General features: G+C 55.8%; 1 protein-coding gene across 1 annotated transcript in view; it reads left to right on the top strand.

The window, feature by feature from the left end:
• MGAT5B (alpha-1,6-mannosylglycoprotein 6-beta-N-acetylglucosaminyltransferase B) overlaps positions 1-27,418 on the top strand; it is a 74,333-nt gene that overhangs the window by 16,345 nt on the left and 30,570 nt on the right. The window contains 5 exon segments of the mRNA XM_058703532.1: positions 11,475-11,590; positions 12,116-12,189; positions 13,045-13,215; positions 13,940-14,104; positions 15,666-15,835. Of these exon segments, the coding sequence (XP_058559515.1) occupies positions 11,475-11,590; positions 12,116-12,189; positions 13,045-13,215; positions 13,940-14,104; positions 15,666-15,835 (696 nt within the window).

Below are 27,418 nucleotides of genomic sequence, written 5' to 3'. Positions count from 1 at the left end.
GGGAGAGAAATGGGCGTGTCCAGGGCACGCAGTGTGTCTGTGTGTGTGTGTGTGGGGGGGTTTGCTGGCTCACACCTCCCGTGTGCACAGACACTCCAGCCCCCCGCCCACCTTGACCCACCCGGGGCTGACCTGGCTGCGGCCGGGCAGATGAGAATCCTGCTGCTGTGCTTCCAGCAGACCCTGTTCCCCTGCGCTTGGATTCCCCCGCCTCAAAATGATCTGTGGCCTTCACTACCTCCTCTGTCCTCCTCCTGCCCTGCCCTGCCGGAAGCTTCTGGACTGTTGCCTTCCCCCCCCCCCCCCCCCCCCCCCGCCCCGTGGTTGGCATGTCCTCTGGGAAAGCAAATTTGCTTTTTTAGCCTAGGAAAACCTAATTAGGGGTTATTTGCAGATTTGCTGCAAATGGCATCATATTATGTACCCTAAAGCCAAACAGTAATGATCTCTGAATTTCCCATAAGGCTTCTCTGCAGCAGCAAAGACGGCCAACGTTTCAGGCTGTCTTCTTCGTTCGAGTCAAGCATCAGCCCGTATCTGCCGGGCGCTTACTGTGCGTGGAGTCTCGGCCGGGGTTTCCGGAATGGGTGGAGAGGACACAGGGGGAGCCGGGGTGGAGCCCTGTTCTCCAAGAGCAGCACGTGGGCCCTGCTGGGGAGGGGGATCCCGCACCTGGCCCGGGGCGCAGCTGGAGAGTCACGACAGCAGGTCTCTGGTCTGAATCCTGGCTGCTGACTGGGGCGGTGGCCCGGCAGCACGTCGTGTGGCTTCTCTGAGCCCCGCTGTCCTCATCTGGCGGGGAGAGATAACACCAGAGGGTTAACGTCTAGAGGACCTGGTGAGTGAGGGGAGCAAACCCCAAACTTGATGGCTGTGGAAACGGTCTGCAGACTCTAGACGCCCCAGTTTATGTCTTCAGTCTCAAATACCCACCTGCCCACCTACCTGGGGGTCCCAGGAATGACTCAAATGCGGTGTCTCCTGGGTACACCCGAGCCCCCCATCTCCCCAGCCCTCCTGACCCAGGCCATGCCAGCCCCACTGTTTCCATTGCCCGGACCCCCAACCTTGGAGTCGGCCTTGACCCTTCTCCCTCTCACTTGTATCCAGTCCGTGAGCAAATTGTCTCCACCTTCAGAATGTGCCCAGAATCCCACCTCTCCCCACGGCCGCCACCCGTGTCCCCATCCCCCCACTGATTCCCAGCTCAGCAACCAGAGAGATTATTTTAAAATACCAATTCAGGGGTGCCTGGCTGGGTCATTCGGTAAAGCATGCGACTCTTGATCTCAAGGTCTTGAATTCAAGCTCCATATTGGGCATGGAGCTAACCTAAAAAAAAAAAAAATACCAGGGCGCCTGGGTGGCTCAGTCAGTTGAGCGTCCGGCTTCGGATCAGGTCGTGATCTCACGGCTTGCGAGTTCGAGCCCTGCGTCGGGCTCTGTGCTGATAGCTCGGAGCCCGGAGCCTGTTTCGGATTCTGTGTCTCCCTCTCTCTCTGCCCCTCCCCTGCTCATGCTCTGTCTCTCTCTCTCTCTCTCTCTCAAAAATAAATAAAAATTTTTTTTAAATACCAATTTGGTCAGGTGCCTCCTCCTGCATGGCTCCCTATCATACCCAGTGGCCTGTGACCCCCGTGTACCCAGCCCTGTTGTGTGTCTGGCTCACCTCTCCTGCTATCTTCCGTTTCACTCTCTGGGCTTTAGCCCACCAGCCTCTCCGCTGTTCCCGTAGCACAGTGGTCGCCCTCTGGCCACAGGGCCTTTGCACAGGCCGTGCCCTCTGCCTGGAATGATGCTCTTTCCTCAGATCCAGCCAAGTGAGTCAGTTTTCTTACTCTCACGGTTTCCTCTGGTTTTTGCTTAAATGTCACCAGTGAGTCTTTCCCCGAGGACCTATGTCAAACTGCACCCACTCTCCTGGACTCCCCATCCCTTTTCACTTATCACCCCCTCGCCCTGTGTATTTCCATGATTTGTTTGTGTATGTCCGTCTCCCGAGCTGGAATGTATGCTCTGTGAGGGCAGGGGTTTTGCCTGTTTGACTTCTGGATCCCAGAGTTCAGTAAGTGCCTGCTGAAGAAAGGAAGGATGGGGCGCCCGGGTGGCTCGGTCGGTTGGGCGTCCGATTCAGCTCGGGTCATGATCTCACGGGTCGCGGGTTCGAGCCCCGCGTCAGGCTCCGTGCTGACAGCTCAGGGCCTGGAGCCTGTTTCCGATTCTGTGTCTCCCTCTCTCTCTGCCCCTCCCCCGCTCAAGCTCTGTCTCTGTCTCTCTCAAAAATAAATAAACATTAAAAAAAAAAAAAGTTGGGGCGCCTGGGTGGCACAGTCGGTTAAGCGTCCGACTTCAGCCAGGTCACGATCTCGCGGTCCGTGAGTTCGAGCCCCGCGTCAGGCTCTGGGCTGATGGCTCGGAGCCTGGAGCCTGTTTCCGATTCTGTGTCTCCCTCTCTCTCTGACCCTCCCGCATTCATGCTCTGTCTCTCTCTGTCCCAAAAATAAATAAAAAAACGTTGAAAAAAAAAAATTAAAAAAAAAAAAAAAGAAAGGAAACAAGGAAGGGAGGAAGGAGGAAGGGAAGACAGGTAGTTTGGGTGCCCTTGGGAGCTCTGTTAAATGTGAACCTGGCACGTGTGGCATCACAGGGAGACAGAAGCCATGTGCGCTGCGGCCATCCCCGTCCCAGACGACTTCCCGTTCTGTACACGGAGGAGGCTGGCCCATGTGGGGGTGCCTAGTTGCTGTCCTGTGGCGTCTGGGAGCAGGAGCCGCTTGAACCCCGGGGGCCGCCGGCCACCGTCTGAGTGTAGAACCCTAAACGTGGTCACAGCCCTGGACCTGGTGGTTTCGTGCTGGGAATCCGTCTTAGGAGAAGCATCTTAACTTAGAAACGCGTTTGTGAACACGTTGGTCGCGGACGCCTTTGTTATAGCGTCAAAAAGTGTGAGCAACGGGGCACCTGGCTGGCCTGGGCAGTGGGGTATCCGACGCTTGATCTCGGGGTCGTGCGTTCGAGCCCCGTGTTGGGTGTGGAGAGATTACTTAAAATAAAATAAAGTCTAAAAAAAAAAAAAGATGTTTGAGCAACGCTTGAAATGTCCACCAGCAAGGAAACGGCGCCCAGACTGTGGTGACTCGGTGGGGCTCATGCCGTCCTCAAATAGGACGTGGACGGGGACCTGCGGGGATTTCAGTGACAAGGGACACTGTGAAAAGAGCAGGTTCTGTAATTATAAACAGAGTTGGATTACAAGTTAAACAGTGCGGCAGGGATGACCGAAAGGAGGTGTGTCGAGATTCTTGTCTGGGTAAGGAGAGGAGGGTTTTTCCATTTAAAAAAAAAAAGAGAGGGAAGCCTGGGGGGCTCAGTCCGACTTCGGCTCAGGTCATGATCTCACAGTTTGTGGGTTCGAGCCCTGCATCAGGCTCTGTGCTGATGGCTCAGAGCCTGGAGCCTGCTTCGGATTCTGTGTCTCCCTCTCTCTCTGCCCCTCCCCCGTTCATGCTCTGTCTCTCTGACTCAAATATAAATAAACATTAAAAAAAAAAAAAGAGAAACTCAAAAATGCTCCTAGATGCTGTTGGCCACCTGCGTGCCAGCAAAGCCTGTGGCCTGAGCCAAGAGGCCTACGTGGGAGGGTGGGGAGCAGGGCAGGGGGCACGTAACCTGGGAAGACCACTTTGGGGGCTGCTTTTATTTATTTTTTATTTTTTAATTTTTTTTTTGGTGGGGGGCTGCTTTTAAAGGCATGCCTCAATCATGTCCCACCCTGTGCGGGCCCCCTCTCTAACAGGACAGCCTCCCTGTGGAGATCAGGGTGGGGGTGGGGGCGCTTATCTGACCCCAGGGCTGGAGAGAGGCCCGGCTGGTGGGGAGGGACCGGCAGCTGGGTGACAAGGGCAGTCAGGCTTCCAGGGCGGAAACCTAGCAAATACGAGGATAAGTGTGAATAGGTCAATCATCCTAACAAAGAGATTCTCAACATCCAACTGTATGCTGTTTGTAAGACAGGCGAGATACACCTGTACAGTAGGGTCTCCATGTGTCTTCAACAAAATATACACGTGAGATATTAAGAAAAAAAAAAAAATCCCCCGGGGGAAAGCCAGGCCTGGGGTGTGGGGGTGGGAGCTGGAGTCTGGCTCCTGTGTCCCCGAGGCCAACTTTGCTACCCCGCTTTGCCCCGCTTATGGGGCACTGACCCCTTCCCCACGTGCTGAAACCGCACGAAGCCCGACTCCGGCTCTGTTCCCGTCAGTAGTGGGGAGGTCATCCGTCTGTCTGTCTATTGCTCTAATATAAATCTATGTGGATGGATGTGTCTGTGTATTTCTTGGTGCAAGAGAGAATGCTCTCTGCTCTTGCTTAGGACGGGGCTAGAAGATCCTGGGTCAAGTTCAGAGCCCTCCCCACAGCATCAGGGGCTCTGGACGGGGGTGAAGGGGGCCAAAGACGTGGAGGAGGAGAGCGGTAAAGTTGTAGGGAAGGCTGGACACTTTCCGTCCCGTGTGGTATGTGTGAGAGGGGGACAGACAGGGAGGGAGCCAGCCGCAGAGAGAACGCGTCTCCCCGTCCACGACGCTCGTGTTTCTGGCCGAACCTGTCTGTCTCTCTCGGCCAGCGTGTCTGTGGGCACCTGTGGGCTGAGTCTCGGTGTTTTAAAAGGAAAGCGACCGGTTTCGTAATAAAATAACAACTCCCAGCAAGCACGCTGGCCAGCTGTGCGGGAATCGATACCCTGTTAATTGAAGGCAACCCTCATAAATCATGGGAGGAACATGAAATTCAACCTCCTTCCCTAGGCGTCCAGGAGAGCTTGTTCAAGGGGCCAGGGAATGAGGGTGGCTCAGGGGCCGAGAGGAGGGGCTGGGGCCTCAAGGGGGCCTCTCGGGGGGGGGGGGGGGTGTGGCCTGAAGCCAGGAGATGACTGGAGCCCAGCCAGCCTGGCTGGCCAAAGGGACAGATAAGTGGCATCTGTGTCCTGGCCCTGTGATGACTGGCTGTGGTGTTCGCTGCCTCTCTGGGGGGGGTGGGGGTGGGGGAGGGGGGCTGGAGCAGTGGCCGGGGGCTGGCCTGTTCAGGAGGCCACCTGTGCTCTGGTGGAGGGGTTGGCGGTCCGCCTGTGGGTGCGAGGTGAGGGGTGCTCAGGCAGGAGAGCCGGAATACCGTGGACACTGGAGTATTGTCCCAGTGGCTCCCCGGGGCTGGGGAGCAGGGTGACCAGGGGCCCGGCTTGGCCTTCTTTCCCTTTTCAGGTAAGAAACCGTGGGCCGCATGCCTGTCGCTTCCTGGTTGTGCAGAAATCACACAGGCCCGTGTCCTGAGCTCTGGGCGTGCTTTCGTGTTTTGCAGACGCAGTGGGAAGGAGCAAGGGCCGGCAGAGAGGGCCACGGCCTGAGTCCCTGCCCTGTCCCCAGCCTGCATGCCACCTCAAGGACGTCGTCGTTGTGATTTTGTCTTTTCCTGGTCAGTTTCCCTTCCATAAAGTAAGGGGCGAGGCCGGCAGGGCTCTGGGGTCCTCTCCGGCTAATTTGGGAATGCCGATTCCCAGACCCGGGCAGGCCCTCAGGGCCCTCGTGTGCCCACGAAGTCAGTGTGATGGGTTTGGGCACCCCGAGGGGGCAGCTCCACCAGGCAGGGCAGGTAAGAGCTCCTAGAGTGGGCGGGGGGGAGAGGGGCATCTCTTAGCCCTTTTCCGTGGGGTAGGGGCAGCGGTGGCCTCCTCGGAAGCTTGCCCGCGGATCCTGGGACATGGTTTCCCCTTCCCACCTCTGCCCTGCCTGCTGTCTACAGACTTTGTGTCTCAGGCTGGCTCAGGCCCCCTTGGGCCCCTTTGCTGCCCCTTTGCTGGGAGAGGGAGGTCGGGGGCCTCTTCTAGCCAACACCAGCCTGGGGTGGCCCTCCGCCCTGAGGGCTGAGTCCTGGTGTCCAGTGGACTTTGATGGAGAGCTGGCTGAAGCAACAGTAATAATAGTTAATGAAGATAATAAATAATAATAGCAGCCTCTCTCTGTTGGGTACTTATTATGTACTTTGACTTGACCAGTGGCCCAGTGAGGAAGGTTCTATCCAGGTCTGTGATTCGCAGATGAGGGCCCCGGGCTCAGGCAAGGAAGGGCCTGGCCCAGATCGTAGACCTGGAGGGGGCGGTGCCCGGCCTGCCTTGTCTGCCCAGCCCTGTGGTCCTGAGACTACCACGTGACTGCCACATTTGGAGACAGGGGGCGGGACGTGAAAAGGTCCTGTGGTTCTTCGTGGAGCGTCTGCCCAGCTGGGAGGGATGGTAGGACCCAGCTGACCTGAGGGCCTGCTGGCCTTAAGAGCTTCCCTCTTTTCTGCCCCTGCCCGGCACCCACAGCTTACAGGTTGGGGCCGGAGAACTTCACTCGTCGTGGGGAGCTGCGGGGTCGGGCTCGGGAATAACGCGCGGCTACAGGGTTAAGTGCAAAGGTGCTTTCTCCCGGGGCCTCTCTGAAGTCTCCAGCCCGCCCTCCTCCCGCCTCTCCCTGACGTGACCCTGGGTCTCCGCTCCTCCCATTCAGGCTGCCCCCTCACAAGCCCACCTGTTCAGGCTCATCTGGCTCGACCACCAGATGCACACACGGAAGATTAAAAAAGGAGAGGAATAAAAATATGCAACAAGGAGGAGGGACTAAAAAGCCTTCAGTCACTCCTATCAGCGGGAGGAAGACTGGGCACCCGGGGTGGGAGGGGCCGTGGGCGTGGGCCCCCTGTCGGGCACACACATTTTCAGTTTGTACCCTGGTGACGGGCCCTCAGAGTTAGGATTGATGCTGACGGGGGAAATGCTTTCTGCTACAGCTCTTACAGCCTTCACCACCTGCCCGGGGAGGTGGGGGGGCAGGGGCATTGGGCGGAAACGGTCCTGAGGGTTCCACTCCAGGGATGTCGCTCCCTAGATCACGGCCTTGGTCCTGACAGCTTGCCCCACCCCCACCCCCTGTGCCCACCCTTGAGCATAGACCCCTTGCCTGTGAACTGGTACCTGATTTTTCCACTTAATAGCTCCGTGGCCCTGGGCAAGTAACTCAGCCTTCCTGTGCCTTGGTTTCCTCCTCTGTACGATGGGACCATTAGAAGGGATCCTGATGCTGCGGAGAGAATTGCCTGGGGCCCCCTCAGCAGGAAGCCCCTGCACAGACATCCTGGTCCATCCCCCCCTTTTTCTTTGGCACTTGGGAGCTTCCGAGGCCGTGGCTGTGGTCTGCGGTCTCGTGGCACCTACTTTCCCTGTCGTTCTTTAAGAGAGCTTCCCAGGGAGAGAAGACTAATCATATATATATATATTCTAATGTTTTTAAAATTTTTTTTTGAGAGAGAGAGACAGAGCGTGAGCAGGGGAGGGGCAGAGAGAGACGGAAACACAGAATCCGAGGCAGGCTCCAGGCTGTCAGCACAGAGCCCGACGCGGGGCTCGAACTCACCGCGAGATCATGACCTGAGCCGAAGTCGGACGCTCAGCCGACGGAGCCACCCAGGCGCCCCAAGACAAATCACATATTATTTGAAAATAAAAGTGCTGGGGCGCCTGGGTGACTCCGTTGGTCGAACGTCCGACTCTCGATTGCATCTCAGGTCATGATTCCAGGGTCACGGGATCGAGCCCCGCGTTGGGGCTCCGTGCTGAGGGTGGGGTCTGCTTGAGCTTCTCTCTCCCTCTGCCCCTCTCCCCCACTCAGTCTCTCTCTTCTCCCTTAAATAAAATCAAACACAGAAAATGAAAGTGCTGCTCACGTGCGAAGTCCAGGATAATGGCGGTGGCGTCACGTCTGAATTGTTAAGTCGGACGGATGTCACCTGCGCAGGTTAGAGCCCCTGCCAGTGATGCTGCCTGAGAAACGCTTCCCGTGCGAAAATCCTCCAAAAAGCGAAGTGCTTTGTTCTGCGGGCAGACTTGCGACGCTTCCTTTTGGGGCCGGGGCGATGGCTGCGGACAGGGAATAAAGGCGTCTCAGGCATTTATTGTGTTCGAGCATCGCTGAGCACCTGATATCCTGGGCATCACCCTGTGAGGTAGTCGAGATTCTCCAGCTGTGGTAGGAGCTGGCCCCTGAGCTCAGAGAGGTTAGTGGAGAGAAAGTCTGACAGCAGGGGCCCAGGACAACCTGGACTCTCCTTTTGCGATGGACTAAAAACCATTTGCCCTCAGCTCTGTATTAGTGTCCTCGGGCTGCCACCAAAAAAATGACCACGAGCCGGATGGCTTAACACGACAAAAATTTTCTGTCTTGATTCTGGGGGCTGAAGTCTGAAATCTACGTATCAGCAGGGCCCCGTTCGTTCCTTCCTAAGCCTCCAGGGGAGGATCCTTCCCTGCCTTATCTAGTGCCTGGTGGCTCCTGGCAGTCCCTGGCTTGTGGCCACGTCCCTCCGGTCTCTGCCTCCGCTGTCCCGTGGCGGCCTTCCCCTGAGTGTCTCCACATGGCTCTCTTATAAGGACACCAGGAGCGGAACCGAGGGCCAACCTGATTCCGCATGACCTCGTTGTAACGAATGACGTCTGCAAAGACCCTATTTCCAAATAAGGTCACGTTCTGTGGTTCTGGGTGGATGTGAACTTGGTGGGGGGCGGGGGGGGGGACACTACTCAGCCCAGCACAGTGCTGGAGCCCTGGGCACATGACCCATGCTGGACAGTGCCCACGCTCCATCCGGAAGCACGCTCCTGTCCTTGAGAACTTGGGACTCCACTGGGGATTTCTTCTTCCTCTATCTCCTTCTCCTTTTTTTTTTTTTTTTTTTTAACATTTTTTAAAGTTTATTTATTTTGAGAGAGAAAGAGTAAATGAAGGAGGAGCAGAGAGAGAGAGAGAGAGAGAGAATCTCAAGCAGGCTCCACACCCTCAGTGCAGAGTCTGATATGGGGCTCGAACTCACAAACCGTGAGATCATGACCTGAGCCAAAGTCGGACGTTCAACCGACTGAGCCACCCAGGTGTCCCCTCTTCTTTTTTTTTAATTAAAAACAACTTTTGGAAGTAATCTCTGCATCCACTGTGGGGCTCAAACCTACAACCGCCAAGTCAAGGGTCAGACGCGCTACCGACTGGGACAGCCAGGTGCCCCAGGACTCCGCCGGGGGTCCAGCTGGTCACAACCACACCCCAGCATTGTGAGGGGCTCAGAGGAGAGATCTGCCTCCCAAAGCCAGATCTCTGGATGGATAGAGCGGAGCCTTGAGGGAGAGGATCCTTCAGGAAGGCTTGAAGTGGGGTGAGGTCCCTTCCAAAGTCTCTGGGGACCTAGCAGGACCCCCGCCGGTCCCCTGACAGGGGTTGTTTGCGCTCTGGGGTCTCGGTTAGAAGTTGGGAGGGGTTCCCGGGAGCAACCTCCCTTGTGCTTGGCCGCCCACGCTGGGCACCGACCCTGGCCCAGCAGCTGCAAGCTCCGGGCCCTCCTCCCGGTGGCTGCCTCCTGCGGTCGGCTGAGTGTTCCTTCCGGGCAGAGGAATGTCTGTGCTGTCCCCACATGTCAGCGAGGAAAGCAGTCCCAGCGTGCTCACTCAGAGCTGATGCAGAGCCCAACGGACGTCAGGGTCATGGAGTTCTTCCTCTGGCTTAAAGCAGGCATCCTCCGTGGGTGCGTATCACCCCCAAGGGTGAAGCCTGCTTCTTGAGGGGGAAATTACCTTAGACGTCCCAATGGCCTGTGGCCCTCCCCAGGCCACCGTGTGTAAACGGAGCGGCAGCATGTCTGTGGTTTTCACTTTCAATGGAGGAGGGCGAGTAGGGGAAAATGTCTCCCAGGGTTCCCTCAGGAGTGATGATGAGACAAGACAGACAAGCGCTGGTCTGGCCCAAACCCCTTTGGCTGCAGCTTCGGCCACACCGCGGCCTGGGCAGGAACGGGTACACGTGCAGGGCTGATCTCCGGCAGACGCAGACGTCCTTACTGCTCCGTATCCTCATTCCGGCCTCACGAGACTCCACCAGGGAGTGCCTTTGTCTTCTCCATTAAAAAAAGCGAAAAAAAATTTTTAATGTATATTTATTTTTGAGAGAGAGAGAGAGAGAGAGAGAGACAGAGCTCAAGTGGGGGAGGGGCAGAGAGAGAGGGAGACACAGAATCCGAGGCAGGCTCCAGGCTCTGAGCCGTCAGCACAGAGCCCGACGCGGGGCTCGAACACCTTGATTCCCGACTTCTGGCCTCCAGAGCTGCAAGAATACATTTGTGGTCATTTGTTTCAATGGCCGCAGGAATCCGGTACAAATTCCATTAGTGTTTTAGTTTGTTTTTGAGGGAGTTGACGGGATTGTGTATGTATGTGTATGCACACACACGTGTGCATGTGCACGTGTGTGTGTGTGTGTGTGTGTGTGTGTTGAGGGCTCGTCTGCCCCTTCCTGCCACCTTCTTCCTTTTGTTGCCACCCTACCTCCGTGTCCGCCTGGCCCCCACCGGCCTCCCAAGCCCTCCGTGGATGGGGCCACTGCTGTCCTCTCCTCTAGGAAGGCGGCCCCAGGGGGCGGGCAGCTGTCACCGCTGTGCCTCCCTGGGCGGACAGATCCCCCGAGAGGAGCCCAGGTTGGAAAAGTCCTCCTTCCTATAATTCCCATTTTGTGCGGCACTCAAGCTCCCCGTCCTTGTAAAGGGATAAATGGAGCTCGAGCGGGGCCCTCAGAGCCAGAGGACGAGGTGCGAATCAGAGATTGGAACTAACGTGTTCGCGAAGGGCAGGCGACTTCTGGGGAAGGCCCACGCGCCGGCCGGCAGAGCGGGGCCACCTCGGCAAGGGTCTTTGCAAGGAGACGCATCCTGCAGGTGACGCCTCATAAACTGCTCCGAGAGCCGAGCAGTAATCAACACCAGGAAATAAATTCTCCAAAAATAAAGGCGACGCGAGTATGGGTGGGGGGTGGAGGGCCGTGATGTTTGTGGCAGGCAATGTGTTTGAGATCCTGGGAACAATTCATGCCCAGGAGCCCAGCGATAATTTACTAGAGGCTTAATAGTCGGCAAGTCCCCAGGCGTCTTTGGGTGGAATTTATTTTGGCACGACGTAGCCCCTCTGGGAGGAAATGGAGAAGCAGACTCGGGGCAGCCGGCCATGCCCGGGAAAGGGCTTCCGTCGCCGGGGGGTCCCGGGCCAGATCCTGTCCAGGCTCTGGAATAGAGTTCCTCTGTCTGCTTCGGCCTCAGGCACTGCCCTCCAACACGCAGGGCACACGCATGTGGGGATGACCGGCCAGCGGGCCTGACACACCAAGTGGGGGCTTTCCTGTGTGACGTGTGCGGTGGGTGGTTAGAGAGCCCCGGGGGCGGGGGAGGGCACACGCCTCCGTCTGCTGGCCCAGCGTCGTCCGTCTCCCTGTTTCGGTTCCTTGCAGGGCAGCGTCTGGGTCCCCAGGAGCACGGCAGGCCTGCCGCCCCTGCTCACGGCGTGCTGAGTCCCTCCCGGGAGGGCCACCGTGGCGAGCTGTGCCCGCTCACCCCTGGCTTTTCCCACCTAGGTTTCCCCCGGGGGCCGGCCTCATGGAGCGGATCCAGGCCATCGCCCAGAACGTCTCGGACATCGCCGTGAAGGTGGACCAGATCCTGCGTCACAGCCTGATTCTCCACAGCAAGGGTGGGGGCCAGGGCACCCCTCTGCCTCCAGGGGGCCGGGGTACCGCGCGGCCCTGACCGCTCCCCGTGGCATCTGTCCTGGCTCCTGCCTCAGGCTCTAAGTGGGGTGATTTGGGGTTCACCCTGCTGTGACCTGGCGTGAGGACAGAGGTCTTGGAGGCCCTCTGTGGCCCCTGCATTTCTCCTGATGTGGAGAGCAGCAGGCTGGGGGTCCCCCTCAAAGAGTTTTGAGTACATTTGGGTGGGTACGTGAGGTCTGCCTATCCAGACACGGGTCCATAGCCATTCAAGCCAGCTCCTTACTGGTTCTGAAGCCGCTTTGGAGGGGGAGGGCTAGTGGCAGAGGGGGGAACCCGGGCTCGGGGGCCCTCTGGCAGGTGGCCTTTCAGGTGAGAAAACTCAGCGGAGGGAGGGTGGTGTGGGCTCCTCAGTGACCCCTTCCCACCGCAGACCAGGCCTCTCCAACACTTCACGGGGCCCCTCCGTACACCCGGGGCCTCAGCAAGCTGACCTTCCCTCCCTGCAGTGTCCGAAGGCCGGCGGGACCAGTGTGAGGCACCCAGTGACCCCAAGTTCCCCGACTGCTCAGGGAAGGTGGAGGTAAGGCCTGGGGCTGAGGGCAGGGGTAGAGGTGACCGGGGTGGGGGGCGGGGCAGGCTCCTCCTCAGGGGCTCTGCCCCAGACTAGCCCTGACGTTCTGCTAGTGGGGGCTTCTCTGCCCAGCCCCCTGACGCTGGCACCGGCTGGCAGAGACCAGCCTCAGGGGGATGGCCTCTCCTCTTGGGCCGCCTGCCTGGCCCACCAACCCAGGTTGCTCCCCATCCTGGCAACCAGCTGGGCTGAGAAAGCCCCCTACCCCACCAGCCCCACCTCTGGGGGCTCACCCCCAGGGGCCCGTGGCTGCATGAAGTCTGTCCATCTGGGGGTGCAGTCCCTGGCGTAAAAGCCAGCTTGTCACTGGTTCTGAACTCCCTGAGAGGGTAGAGCAGAGGCACTGCAGACCCCCTCCTCGGTGACATGTGGGGATCACTGTGGGTGGGGCCTGCTCTGACTCCTGTCCCTGTGCCCTTGGAGTCTGCTCCTGACCTTGGCCTCAGCTGAATCCTGCTCCCCATGACCAGCCAAGCCCTGAGCTGCTGTGTCTCCCACTGTTTGGCCTGGAGCTGTCCCTGAATGTGTCGTGACCTGGCCTTGTTCTCCCAGGGTCCTCCTCTTTCCGGGCCTGGGGGACGGTGGTCCTGCTCGGCCTTCCCTGAGGTTCTCAGCAGCCAGGACACAGGGCTGGGTCGTGGGGCCCTGGTCTACTTGTCTTCTCTGTTTCTGGCCCTTGCTGCTTCTTTAAGTGTGACAGAGGTCCCGCCCTGAGGGTCCCCGAGGACTTGCATGCCGAGAGCCTGCCGAGGGTGTGGGTGGGGCTGGTGCCAGCACCCTGGCCTGGGCTGGCCCTCTCCACAGTGGATGCGCGCCCGCTGGACCTCTGACCCTTGCTACGCCTTCTTCGGGGTGGACGGCACCGAGTGTTCCTTCCTCATCTACCTAAGTGAGGTCGAGTGGTTCTGCCCCCCGCTGCCTTGGAGGAATCAGACAGCCACCCAGATGGCCCCCAAGCCCCTCCCCAAAGTCCAGGTAGGCGTGGGAAGTGGGTAGGCCCGTGAGGGGCTGGTAGACAGGCCAGCTGGTCTCCTCAGATGGGGCGTCCTTAAGGGTCAGCGGGAGGAACCCTGAGTGAGGCCAGCCAGCCGTGCCTGTCCTACCTTCTGGGGATGCTGCAAAGCGTGGCCTACTTGAGGGGCAAGCTGGGGCCCCGGAGGCACCCCCTAGATGGAAAAGAATAATAGTAACAATAGCTGTCGCTTCTGGAAGGCTTCCAGATGCTTTATATGTACTTAAACCTCCCAGCAGCCTTTATGCGACCGCATCGAACAGATGGAGATTCTGAGTTTAGGGAGTGGCGGTAACTTGTTCAAGGCACCTCGTTACTCCAGCTCCACTGAAAGGTGGCCCGGACTTCCTGCCATCCGAGTACCAGCTCTGACCACTACCCTCGCTGCCTCTGTGTCGCAGCTGAGACCCCTGGGAACTGTCACAGCTGCCCACCTCCAAAGGGCTTGTGACGGAAGGCTGGGCTGAGACAGAAGGTTGGGCTGGGGGGTTAGTGTTGGTGGGTGAGACCAGGGCTCCCCGACTGTGGGGGCTCCTCGGCCTCTACAAAGGGCAGGAGAAGCTAGAGCAGGCCCCAGCCCCCCAGGGAGGGTGCTGGCCCCTGTTCCCAGGGGCAGCAGGTGACAGTGGTGGTGGGTGCAGCTGGGGGCTGAGGGCTGGAGGACCCAGGTGTGGGCCCCCCCTCCAGGCAGTTTTCCGGAGCAACCTGTCCCACCTCCTGGAGCTGATGGGCAGTGGGAAGGAGTCTCTAATCTTCATGAAGAAACGGACCAAGCGGCTCACGGCCCAGTGGGCACTGGCCGCCCAGCGGCTGGCACAGAAGCTGGGAAGCGTCTGGAGGGACCAGAAGCAGGTACTGCTTCCCTGTGCATTCAGGGAGCTGAGCTCACAGAGCTTAGGAAATGAGCTTAGGGCCCCAGGTTTACAAGTAGGCACCGAGTCTGTCCTTGAAGAGGTTTTATTGAATTTATTTAAATTTTAGCTGAGACAGGGGAGGCAGAGTCAGGATAGATGCATGTGGTGGCCCCGGCTCTTTTCACGTTTGGGGTAGAATGACAAGCCTTCCCCCACACTGCTTAGGGGTTCTGCCTTCTGTAGACATCTTGTGCTTTTCAGGCAGAAAAGTCATGGCATTTGCCTAGAATATTGAGAATAACGTATCCTGTTTTTGGGAGATTTGTAGGTTCGTCCGTCCATCCATCCATCCATCCATCCATCCATCCATCCGTCTATCCATCCATCCGTCCATCCATCCTTCCATCTATCCAACCATCCATCCATCCATCCATCCATCCATCCGTCCAACCACCCATCCATCATATATCCATCCATTCATCCATTTGTTCACCTGTCCATCCATCCATCCATCCATCCATCCATCCATCCATCCACCATTCCATCTGTCCATCCAACCATCCCTCTGTCCATCCATCCATCCATCTATCCATCCATCCATCCATCCATCCATCCATCCATCCATCCATCCACCATTCCATCCATCCATCTATCCATCCAACCATCCATCTGTCAATCCATCTGTCCATCCGTCTACTCATCCATCCATCCAACTGTCCATCTGTCCATCCATCCAACCACCCATCTATCATATATCCATCCATTCATCCATTTGTTCGCCTGTCTGTCCGTCCATCCATCCATCCATCCGTCCACCATTCTATCCATCCATCTGTCCATCTGTCCATCCATCCGTCCATCTGTCTACTCATTTACCCATCCAACCGTCCATCTGTCCGTCCATCCTTCCATCTATCCAACCATCCATCCATCCATTCGTCCATCTGTCTGTCCAACCACTCATCCATCATATATCCATCCATTCATCCATTTGTTCACCTGTCCGTCCATCCATCCATCCATCCATCCATCCATCCATCCACCCACATATCCATCCAACCATCCAGCCAGCCAGCCAGCCACCCATCTGTCCATCCATCCATCATCTATCTGTCCATCCATCCATCCATCCATCCAACCACCTAGCCATCATCTATTCATCTGTTCACCCACCCACTGTCCCATCCACCCATCTATCTATCCATCCATCAATAAATATTTACCTGACTCTCACACCACCCTGTTTATTTCTTTCAGAGTCCCTATCATTTCATGAAATTATCTCTTGTCTGTGTTTACTGTTGTCTACTTCTTCCATCTGGAACGTAAGCGCCTTGAGAGCCAGATGTGAACATCTTGTTCACTTTTATCCCCAGGGCCCAGTGCGGTCACTCTGCCTCTTGGTCCCCCTTCTGGTGCCAGAAAACACCTGCCCAGGCACAGCCTGGAGACAGCATCTGCTGCTGGCCAGGTCTCCCTGGGGGTGGCAGGGCAAGAGCTGCTCCTCCTCCATGCTGACCCTGTGTCCTCCCTCCATGCTGACCCTGTGTCCTCCCTAGATCCTCGTTCACATTGGCTTCCTGACGGAGGAGTCTGGTGACGTGTTCAGCCCAAGGGTGCTGAAGGGCGGGCCTCTGGGGGAGATGGTGCAGTGGGCAGACATCTTGGCCACGCTCTATGTCCTGGGCCACGGCCTGCGGATCACAGTGTCCCTGAAGGAGCTGCAGAGGTGAGTGCTGGGGAGGGGAGGGGAGGGGAGGGCAGGGCAGGGCAGGGAAGGAAGGGGAACCTGTCCCCCAGGGGCCACTGCTCTGCCTGCAGTTCCCTGGGAGGTTCTTGGTATACTGTGGATAGTGACAGTACTAATTTCCTGCTCCTCTCCACGTTGGTTCCTGGTCGTGTTTGGGATGCACCAAGGAAGTATATTTGCATAGTGCTGTTCAAAGGATCCTTTTCTCCATCTTGGGCCAACAGGTGCCCTGGTGTTTGTACTCAGGGGCTGACAAATACCAGTTTGTGGAATCGAACCATGTCATGTAGCTGGGGTCCTCTTTGCCTGCCATCTTGGTGGGCTTGATGGAGTCTTGGAGTTTTTCTTCTGGAATTGGGCTCCTTCCTGGGCCTATTCTGGGGTTGGGGGGCTGGTAAGACCTGGGGGGTGGTAAGGTGGGCTGCTGATGCCTCTCCTTCCCCAACGCTTGCCTTTCCAGGGTCCCCCTGATGCTCTTAGAGGTGGGAGATGGTGACGAGAGGGGGAAGCGTTGTGTGTATGTGTGTGTGCATGTCTGTGTGCAAGTGTGATTAAGCTTAACTACTGCATCTGTGAGATATAGAAATACAGTTTTTCTTCATTTGTTTATTAATGTTTATCATATAATATTTGACACATACAAAAATGTATGTAACAGATGTTAGGAAGTGCAAATATAGGGTGTTCTCCCATGATTCTGCCAGAATTCCCCCAATATTCCCGGGGCACCTGGGTGACTCAGTCGGTTAAGGAACTGACTTTGGCTTAGGTCATGATCTCACGGTTCATGGGTTTGAGCCCCGCATTGTGATCTGTGCTGACAGCTTGGAGCCTGCTTTGGATTCTGGGTCTCCCTCTCTCTTTCTGCCCCTCCCCCACTCATGTTTTCTCTCTCTCTCTCAAAATATAATAAAATAAAATATTTAAAAAAATTTAAGTATTAATTTAAAAGAAAGAAAGAAAGAAAGGAAGAAAGAAAGAAAGAAAGAAAAAGAAAAAGAGAGAGAAAGAGATAAAGGAAGGAAGGAAGGAAAGAAGGAAGGAAGGAAGGAAGGAAGGAAGGAAGGAAGGAAGGAAGGAAGGAAGGAAGGAAGGAATATTCTCAGGACTCCTGTATCCACCTGGTGCCCCTTCTCTCCCTGATCCCTCTGCCTCCCCCCCAGAGGAAACTTGCAACTTGGACTCTGTGTTTATCATTTCTTTGCTTTTAAAAAACAAATTAATTTTTTACATGGTCATGTATCCATAAACAGCATACGGTTTACTTTTCTTTTGCTTTGAGCTCTGTGCAAATGGCATCTACTGTATGTAACGTTTGAGACTTGCTTTCTTCACCCATTATTATGTTTCGATGATTCACCCATGTTGTATGAAGTAGCTCTATTTTTTTTTAATTTTCAATGCTATATTTCTTTTTTTTTTAATATATGAAATTTACTGTCAAATTGGTTTCCATACAACACCCAGTGCTCATCCCAAAAGGTGCCCTCCTCAATACCCATCACCCACCCTGCCCTCCCTCCCTGACTGCTATATTTCATTATGTGGATGGTCCTTAATTATTTATCAGTTTTTGCTGACTGTGGACATCTTTTTCCTGCTTTTGTAACTTATCTTGAATGATGCTATGGTAGACACTCTTATACATGTCACCTGGGGAACCTGTGTCATGGTATAGACTGAGTTTCTCTTTGGGATGGACTAAGGTGCACAATCATTGGGACTAATGGTGTGAAATAATGCCAGCTGTTTTCCAAAGTGATGGCACCGATCTCACCCCACCAACTGGAGGTTCTTTCTCAGTGGCTGTGTTCTCACCCACACCTAGTGTAATCAGACTTCCTAACTGAGGGTGGGGTCGAGTGGTATCATGATATTTTGTTATGTTCTTAACGTGCATTTCCGTGACAACTAACGAGGCCGAGCATTCTGTCATAAGTTGGTCCTTCTTTCCCCTTGATGAAATGCCCACACACGTCATTTGCTCACCTTTCTGCTGGGTTGTTTATCTTTTCCTTATTGAGTTGTCGGAGTTCTTTGTATATTGTGGGTATAAATCCTGTGTGAGTTATATCTGTTTAAAAATCTTCTCCAAATTTGTGGCTTGTCTCTGTCATTTTTTCTTTTTTTCCCCCCAAGGAAGAGAAAGCCTTAATTTAATGTAATCAAAAGCATCGATCTTTTTCTCTTTATGGTTAGGGATTTATGGTTGGATTTTTTCTTCCTCTTTCTCATTGGTATTTGGATGAGACTGTTCTAACTTGGCCCCAGGGCATGACTAAGGAAGGCCTCAGAGTTGTTGCTACACGTCGGCTTTCCTTCATCAGCCCATTAACTTACTCTGAGGTGGTTTTCAAGCTAACGTGGATTCCTGTCCAGAACTTGCCCGCCATCTTGATGGTCTATTGGTTCTGGATGTCTCTGATCAGCACTTTGTCCTGGCCACAAATGCTGATGCTCTATAGCACAGGAGCATTGGAGAGTGGAGGATACTGGCGGGGACAAAGCCATAGACAATCTTAGGTCAGCGTGGTTTGGGCAGCTACTCATCCTCTCAGTTTTCCCCTGAACTTGGAGTCTGCCAGTAACTCGAGTAGGGCTCCGTGTGACCTTGATCGGAGGGTGGTACTAGGACCAGCTCTATGGATGGAGGATTATGGGGAGAAGGAGGCTGACACCAGGTTGTGCTGGGAGGCCACTAAATGACCTAGTGGCTTGAAGGTTTTTATTCCTGTGGCTTGTGATTCACTGCTGGAGTCAATGTTTTAGACCGATGCACTTGTCTGCAGTAGGCCCAGGGAAGGTGAAGTGTCTTCAAAGAGGAACAGTACCTATAGGGTTCACTTTGAAGGGGGAGAAAGAAGGTGACAGGGACTAATGAGGGGGCTGTATGGTGTGGCAGCACTGGGAAACACAATCCCAGGTTGGGGGCAGCAGGTTCTGGGGGAGGAGTTGTCACCTGGGAGTAGCACATCCCCTACCCCTCAACCCCCCTACCCCCAGCCCCTGCCAAAATCTGGCAGGAGGTCGGTCACCAGAGTGGGAAGGAACTGGTCAGGGAGCTGTCCCTGAGTGCTGGTGCTGAACCTGCAGACTAGCTACTCAGCACTGGGAGAGGGAACCAGCATGTCCCTCACTCTGACTCTCACCCTGGTGGCACTTTGTTGTCAGACCAAGCTGTTCACATTGTGCAGGGCTCTTCAGAGCTGAGTGTGCCCACTCACCACCCGCCAGCACACACTGCTGCTCACCTCCAGCTCCCTCTGAACAGAGGACTCAGATGCATCAACACTGTGGAGCAAAATGCTGCTAATGTTTTTGCAAATGATGAAAAGAGGCATCTTTGCCTGGCCTGGAAGCTTCCTGCAGGAAAGCCAGATAGGGTGGGGGTGAGGTGAAGAAAAGAGAAAAGGGAGCCTGTGTCTGCAAAGTCAAAGAAGTCTTGGGCAGTTTGTGGATGGCACAAGCAGGGATTGTGGTTAGCCACAAGCCAGACCTGCCTTGGGCAGAGCAGCAAGCAAGGGTCTAGGGGCCCTTGTCCCCTCGGTCATCAGCGGGAAGAATCCAGGGGGTGAGGGCTGTCCAGACCCCTCATCCCAGGCTCTGCCACACACAAAGTCCCCTGTGAGTGTGAAGCATCCTATCAGCATTACTGACACCTTGACCTGCCTCAAGGTTAGATGAATTCACGTTTATCAGATGGGGTTCAGCTTGATTCCTCCCTGCATCTTCTGGGGCCAGAGACAGGAGAACTTCCTTCCTTTACTGCTCCCTGAGGGAATGGGCAGGCCTCTCCCAGGCCTTTGTGACAGCCTATCAACCACCCTGAGCGAATCATCCCCCCAGGGGAGAGAAGGTATTCGACAAGTCTGCGTAAGAGATAGGAATTTACCTCAGTTACTCTGCTTCTCAACCTGGGCTGAGGTGTCTTCTCGCTCAACCGTCACCCTGAGTCCTTACCTGCCCAGAGCACTTCCTCCTCTGGCCACTTCTTGGGCCTGGCACTGAGTCTGTAGTTATTGCCACTGCTTATCCCAGGGCCAGCGCGGTGCAGGTGGGGTTCACTGCACTCAGGAGGCCTTGAAAGGGAGGCACTTGTGTAAAGTACCAAGGTCTGAAATACCTCCTACAGCCAGCTCTTTCACTACATGCGTGCGCCCACATGATGCCCATGTGTGCCCATGCATGCGTGTCCCAGCGCATAACCGTATATGCAATGCCCACGTGCGTGTGTGTGCACATGTGTGCGGCCCCTGTGCATACCTCATGCATGCACACGTACATGTCTATCCCGACACATACCCACACACAGGCAAACACATGTGCAAGCACACACACACACACACACACACACACACACACACACACACTCACATGCCCCACACCATATCTTCCTGCCAACACATCCCCTCCTGCCAGGCTCCTGTGGATCTGAAATTCCCAGGAACAGGGGCTCCAGGGAAAGGTTGCTCCATTTCTGATTTGCAGTTTGTTAAATGGGCAGGCCCGAGGCTGTGCCCAGATAGCTCTGTCCTCAGTCCCCCGTGGGAGGTGGGTGTGAGCAGAAGCTCTTGCTCAGGGCAGAGTTGTGTCAACAGCCCAGACACCTCAGGGAACAGTCTCATGAAGGGGTTTTCTAAATCTGTTATCAGAAACAATTCCAAAACAACTAAAGGAATTAAAAAAAAAAAAACTATCATCTCCAAGAGATATAATCCAGTTATGTCTACAAAATTAACAGCATCAGCTGTGGTTGGAATACATCTCAGGTGGGGATTCTTACCCTCCACCCGCCCCCCCGGCCCTGTCACCGGCTGCAAACATACTAACATTTGGGCCCCACTCTTGGTGTCTCTATTTAATCGGTCTGGGGTGGGTGTCATTATTACATTTCCCAAGCTCCCCAGATGATCTAATGAGGAGTGAAGGTCGAGAAGTGGAAACATTGAGGCTGTGGTTTTTGTAAGCCTCCCCTGGAGCCCCCCACCCCCACAGTCTGGGCTGCTGTGGGATTGGGACTTTGTAGAATGTGCGAGCCGGCCTTCATGACTTGTTCACGAGAACTGCCCTCTGTGTCTCCAGTGTAGGTCCCGAGGGCCTGGATTCCTCCCCAGAGCACTCACGCTATGCTTGGTCGCAGGGGTGGGCCAAGGAGGCATCCCTTGGAAGTGGCCCAGACAGTGGGGCCTGTCATGCCTCCAGGTGGGAGCCTGCTGACCTGGCAGGTACTGTGCCCCATGCCCTCTCTTGGATATACTTTTCTCCCGTGACAGATGCAGGCCAGGGCTGTGAGCTCCTGAAGCTCATTCTGTCAAGACCACCCAACGCTACCTAAACGCAGGCCTTTCCTTCCGGCGGGGATGTAGACACAGCTGTGTATTTGCCGTGACAAAGCCCCACAGACTGAGTGGCTTCGACAACGGCAAGCTGTTGTTTCTCAGTCCTGGAGAGGTCCTAGATCAAGATGTGAACAGGGCTGTTCCTTCTGAGGCTGTGAGGGAGAATTTGTCACAGACCTCTCCCGGGGCCACTGGCGGTTTGCTGGGGATCTCTGGCGCTCATTGGCTGGTGAAGCGTCACCCCGAGCTCCGCTTTCATTTTCATGTGGCCTTTTCTCTGTATGTCTGTGTCCAAATCTCTCCCTCTTACACGGACACCATTCCTATTGGATTAAAACCCATCCTAATGGCCTTATTTCAACTTGACTACCTCTTCAAAGGCCCTGTCTCCAAATAAAGGCACATTCCGAGTTAGTAGGGGTTAGAAGGCCAGCGTGAATTTTGGGGGGATGCGGTACAACTCATAACAAGACGGTGAGCACTTGAGCCTGGCAAGGGGTCGGGGGCAGAGATCCCACTGAATGCACTCACGGCGTTGCTGTGGGTCCTGAGAATCATCCGGGAGGGAGCCGTCCCCTGCAGGCAGCACCAGGTTGACTTGAAAATAGGTCAATGAGATGTGAAGGCAATCCGGATCCTGAGCCACAGCTCGGCTCCTGTGGCAGAAACGTCTCCCCGGTCTGGCTAAAGGGCCGGTGCGGGGAAGGCAGTGGGACGAAGATGCCGTTTTGACCGTTACCGTGGTTCGCTCACAGATGTTCGTGGCAGATGTCTTGGCCACTGCCTGAGCAGCAAGGCTGGACGGATGAGCCGCCTTTCTCTGCTTCTCGTGTTTTGGTGTTTTAATTAACCGGCTCACTGGACTGATGTTTGGGGGCAATGCACAGAGTCCACATCGGGCTTTGCTGATGGTGGCGGGGCAAGAACAGTGCGCCCAGCGGCGCGCGCTTGCACGGCCCTGGCCACGCCCACCGCGCACCAGGGAAGGAGAGGCGGGCCCAGAGCCTCCAGTTGGCCACGCCCCGACTCATCCCGGTGAACGCCCCGTCCACAGTGCGCATTTTATTTATTTATTTATTTATTTATTTATTTATTTATTGTTTATTTATTTTCGAGAGAGAGTGTGCAAACAAGCAGGGGAGGGGCCGAGAGAGAGAAAGAGAGAAGGAGACACAGAATCCAGAGCAGGCTCCAGGCCAGAGCCCGACACAGGGCTGGAACCCACCAACCGTGAGCTCGTGACCTGAGCCGAAGTGGGCCGCTTAACCGACGGAGCCACCCAGGCGCCCCATATTTTATTTATTTCCTTATTTAAGTTTATTTATTTACTTTGAGAGTGAGAGCGAGGAAGCAGGGGAGGGGCAGAGAGAGGGGAAGAGAGGATCCCAAGCAGGTTCTGCACCGAAAGTGCAGAGCCCGACGCAGGGATCCACGCGGGGCTGGAACCCACCAACCGTGAGATCATGACTTGAGCCTAGATCAGGAGTCCCACGCTCAACCGACTGAGCCACCCAGGCGCCCCCACAGTGGGCATTTTAAATTAAGCCTTTCCCTGCCTGCCTGCCCAGGATCGGTGGTGCTCATTAATTATATTTGCATAATTTCAAACACCATTAATAGTACATGGCATGGGGAAAAATTGCTGAGCTCTTCCTTCATCCATGAGTGAAATTGGGTTTAATAGGAAATTAGTTGACTTAACTGGCAAATGATGAAAGCTTGAGAGGAGAATGTTTAACTAAGGAGGACAAGAAGGGAAAACTCTCAGCCGTCAAGCACGGGGACCCCGTGGAAATCAGTCTCCTGGCCTTTTTGTTGGAGCAGCGTTGTTCCAGGGAAATACCGGGGAGGATCCCCAGAGAAGGAGGGAGGCGGGGGCCACATCTCGGCCCCCCTCGCACAGCCCAACGCTCTGGGAGCCAGGTGAGGCAGGCCTCAGGGCGTGACTGGCTGTGACTGGCTCAGATTGGCCTGAACTAGGCCGAACTAGCCGGCTCAAAGCAGCCACTGGGTGGAGGGTTCTACTGTCCCCTGCCAAGTGATGGGAGGAAAGGCCTGAGCACAAAGCCTTAAGGAACAGTAACAGCGAAAGTCCTCTTGGAGAAAGACGTGCTCCCAGAGGAGACTGAGGAGTGGCCGGGAGGGTCTGGAGCCATGGGCACCAGTAGAGAAAGAAGATGCTTCTAGAAGGAGGGTGTGGCCAGTGATGTGAGATGCTCACCGAAAGTGAGAAGGAGACTGAATTTGGCCGCGTGGATGCCCTATGTTGACCCTACAAAGACCCAGTTGGTCGAGTTGTGGGGATGAACGGCAGACGTGGGTGGGTTGGAGGAGGAGGGGGCCGGTGAGGAAGCAGACATGAAGCCTCTTGGAGGAGCCTCGCTGCGAGGGGAGGAGAAGCCAGGAGGCAGGCGACAGCAGACTCGCAGCTTCCCCGGGGGCTGCCAAAACAAAGTGTTGCGAAACTGGGTGACTTACTGTCTCACGGTGGTGGAGGCCACGGCGCCCCGGTTGTGGAAGTCCCGGGGCCGGTGGGCTGGCTCCTTCCGAGGCTGTGAGAACCTGCGTCGGGACTCGGCCACCTTCTGGTGGCCTCAGGTGTGCCTCAGCTCGCAGGTGACCGTCTCCTCCTGTGCCTTCACGCCGCCTTCCCCGCTGTGTGTGTCTGTCTCTGTGTCCAAGTTCTCATGTCGAATTAGGGCCCAACCCTAACGTCCCTCACTCGACATCTGCAAAGACTCTGTTTGCAAATGAGGTCACATTCCTGGGTACCGGGGTGGGGGGGAGGTTAGGACTTCAACACCTTTTGGGGGAACACAATTCACCCCGTAATGGGAGGTCTGCTCGCTTACCTCTCGAGGTGGGAGAGCATAGGCACATTTCAGTGCTCGTGCGACGGAGCCCGAAAAGGGAGCAGTTGAAGACACAGGATAGGGATAGTGTGGTGCCTGGTGGCCCCCGGGGATGGCCCCCCGAGGAAGGGGGAGAGAGCAGGAGGTGGCAGGGGGTGAGGTGGAGGGCAGGAAATGTGAGGACAGCGGACAAGACAGACACATCCCAGGGCTCCACACGGATTTGCGGTGTGTTATCCCCTGGAGGGGGGGGGGGGTGGGGACAGATTTGAACCAAAGGTGGCAAAATGTGACGACTTGACAAGGCTGGGAAGTGGGAATAGAAGGATTTGTCGTATCGTTATATTATTTTCTAGAATCTTCCAGATGCTTGAGACATTTTATAACGTATAAAGTACGTGAATTAGAAACGGGAAGGGTGAGCCCATCTGGCATCTGTTTGGCACTTATCGGACTCCTGTAAACAGTGGCTATTTCTCTTTGCTGCCCGTTCCTCGCAGAGGCTTGAGAGGCAGACGATTAATCTCTGCTAAAGAAACTCCATCCGCTCTCCCCTCTCCTGTTTCCTTCCCTTTCCTTGGATTCCAACGAGGCATTTTAATCTCCGGGGCGGTGGGACGGGGTCAGTGCCGCTAAGCGCCATGCAAAGTGGGGGACCTCTGCCGCGGAGCCCTGAGCCGCGCTGGCCTCCGCCCTGCATCCTTCCTCAGAGTCCAGGAGAGACGGTTGCTTACAAGGGCCGCCCTCGCCCTCCTGCTCCGTGCTGCACTGAGCCACAGGGAGTGGGAGTCTGTTTCTTACGAATCTGACCAAGTCTCGACACGGGCTGATAAACCTGACCACACGCATGCAGCGGCTGAGTCACCTTTCCCAGCTCCGGCCTGGTCCCCGCTGGGCCAGAGGGCCGCAAAGGAGGAGACCTTGAAAGGAAATTGCAGGCTCTCAGGCAAGGTCCGTGCAACCCCGGTGGGGTGGGCAGGGCCACGGGGAGTGAGGTGAGAAATGAGGCAGAGGCTGCCTCCTGAGGCTCGTGAACAAGGCGAGATTTGTTCCTGGGAGGAAGCCTAGCCTGGGGGCCCCAGGGTCTCATAAAGGGAGGTGGGGTCCAGTGTCCTCTCCATACCAAGTACAGAGACAGAGGAGATCTTGTCATGTGACGGCTGGAGAGTGGGCAGGTGGGCAGTGGAGGCTGAAGCCTCCACCGAATGGAGGAAACCCCGCTGCTCCGGCCTCAGAACCGGGGCTCGGCCGGCCTGGGACTCGTTTTTTCCCGCAGAAGCCGGCAGAAATGTAGTGTGGTACAAATGACCCCCTGTGGTCCTTCCAGCTTTCTCTGAGCTCCTAAAGGAGCTTAGGTGAAAGGGAGGCCTTTTCCTGGGAGCCGGACTCGTCTTTCCCAAGCTATTCCCCAGTGACCCAGGGCCCCTAGCCGTGCACGTGCAGCGCCCCGGGACCTCGTCTCTCCTTCAACCCACGTCTCCCACGGGGTTTGTGCTAACCGTGTTGAGAACAGCGGCTTACCCATCTTGTGCCCTCAAGGCCCCCGAAAAAGCTTTGTGGAACCGGATAGGATCGTGAGAGCCCCTGGCGCACAAGAATCACCCGGGGACCAGGAACCCAACATCCCAAAGCCCGGCCCCACCCCGGAGTGATGAGGCAGCCCCTCTGGGCCTGGGCATCTGGGAATCTCAGTGGTTATGACCTGTGCCGGGCCTGGGAACCACCGTCCTGCTACCTTTAAGGCACAGCTTAGACGAGAGACGCTTGCTTTGTGCATTTACAGACAGACATTCGTTATATAAATTGGGGCCTGTCTGCAAGGAAGGAGGCAGGGAACAGCCAGAGGGATGTGTTCCTGTTCTGACCACATTCACGCCGGCAGCACCCCCCGGGAACTGGAGGAAGGAATCCGTGGTTTCATCCCGTTCTCCTGGGAGCGGTGGCACTATTCTTAGCTGTTTGCTTAAATAGGAAGTCGTGCTGGGGAAGAAAGCATCAGCTCTGGACCGTGGTCCTAATGCCCAGGGCGGGGGGCGGGGCGGGGGTTGCTGCTTCCTGTGTTTCTCTTTTAGAACCTTCTGGCCCTTGCTCCTTTTCTGCCTTTAGTTGTGGCTGCTCTTGAGCTGGTCCTGGGCCAGAGAAGAAAACGCCGCAGAACAATAGAATTCTTTCTCTTTGGTGGTCCTGACCTCCCTTGTAAAGCAGTTCATTAGATGTCCTGTTAACTCTCTGGGGTCCTTTCTCTCTGCCTCCTTTGCTCTTGGGAAGAGGCAGGGGCCTGCCCTAGAAACAGGCCGTGGACCTAGACCTAGAGAGACAGGGGGGCAACACCATAGTGCCCAGGAGGCGGGTACTGGATGGGGTAGGAGGGATCGCAGGTCCCCTGGGAGGCGGAACTGTCCTGGGCGGCCCCGGGTGGTGTGCACCCAGCAATGAGATGGGTCTGGAAAAGCAGAAGTTACCTGCGTGCGCCTAGCACCGGGAGCCAAAGATCTCTGAGCACTTGGTGAGAATTCTTTTTAATTAGGTCCTTCCCACACAGAGAAGAGAGGGAGGGAGGATAGTCTGTTCCAGAATGTAAGCACTACCTGGAGAGGTTATTTCCAGCCACAGACCAAAGGCGCAGGGAGAAATAAAACCAGAGAATTTTTAGCCCAGAAGGGATCGTGGGGATCAGTCCGAGCACCACGTTCTGGGACCGGAGGCGGACGCCAGGATGATCTGAGGTCTGCGCAAGGTCACCGGGCACGTTGGCGCTGGAGCTCACGCCCAGGAGTGCTTTCCACGGAGCCAGAGCTCAGCGTTTCGATTCCCAGCTGAGGATTTTTTTTTTTCAATTGGGCATAGATTGTTTCCCCCCCACCCCCACCCCGGCCCCTCTGTTTCGCCTACTGAGTCTCCCCTCCTGCGAATATGTGCTGCACCCCTGCGTTACAGCCAGCTGGGAGTCTGGGGGAGCTGGGGAAAGGTGGGGACACGGGCACCTCTGGGAGGCAGAGGGCCCGGCACGTCCTTGTGGGGCTGGGCACGCGTGGTCCCTTGAGCGTGAACGGTTTAATTATAGTAAAATACACATAACAAAATTTGCTCTCCTAACCATTTAGAAGTACACGGTTCAGTATTACGTGCGTTCACAAGGTTATACGGCCATTACTGCCATCCCTCTCCAGGACTTTTTCGTTTCCCCAAACTGAAATTCTGTCCCCATTAAACCCTGACCCCTCCACCGCCCGCCCCCCTGCAGGGTGGATTAATTCGGCTTGGGTGTGGGGGCCCCAGGATCACCAGGGGAGCCGTGGAAAAGCTCCATTTCCCTAGATCCCTGTGCCCCTTTCATCCGGTATCCAGGCTCCCTGCTCAGGTGGCCCGGG

Source organism: Neofelis nebulosa, chromosome 16 (assembly GCF_028018385.1).
Source record: "Neofelis nebulosa isolate mNeoNeb1 chromosome 16, mNeoNeb1.pri, whole genome shotgun sequence".
Lineage (NCBI taxonomy): Eukaryota > Metazoa > Chordata > Mammalia > Carnivora > Felidae > Neofelis > Neofelis nebulosa.
Note: the sequence above shows the minus strand (reverse complement) of the source record. Positions and strands in the feature narration are given on the sequence as shown.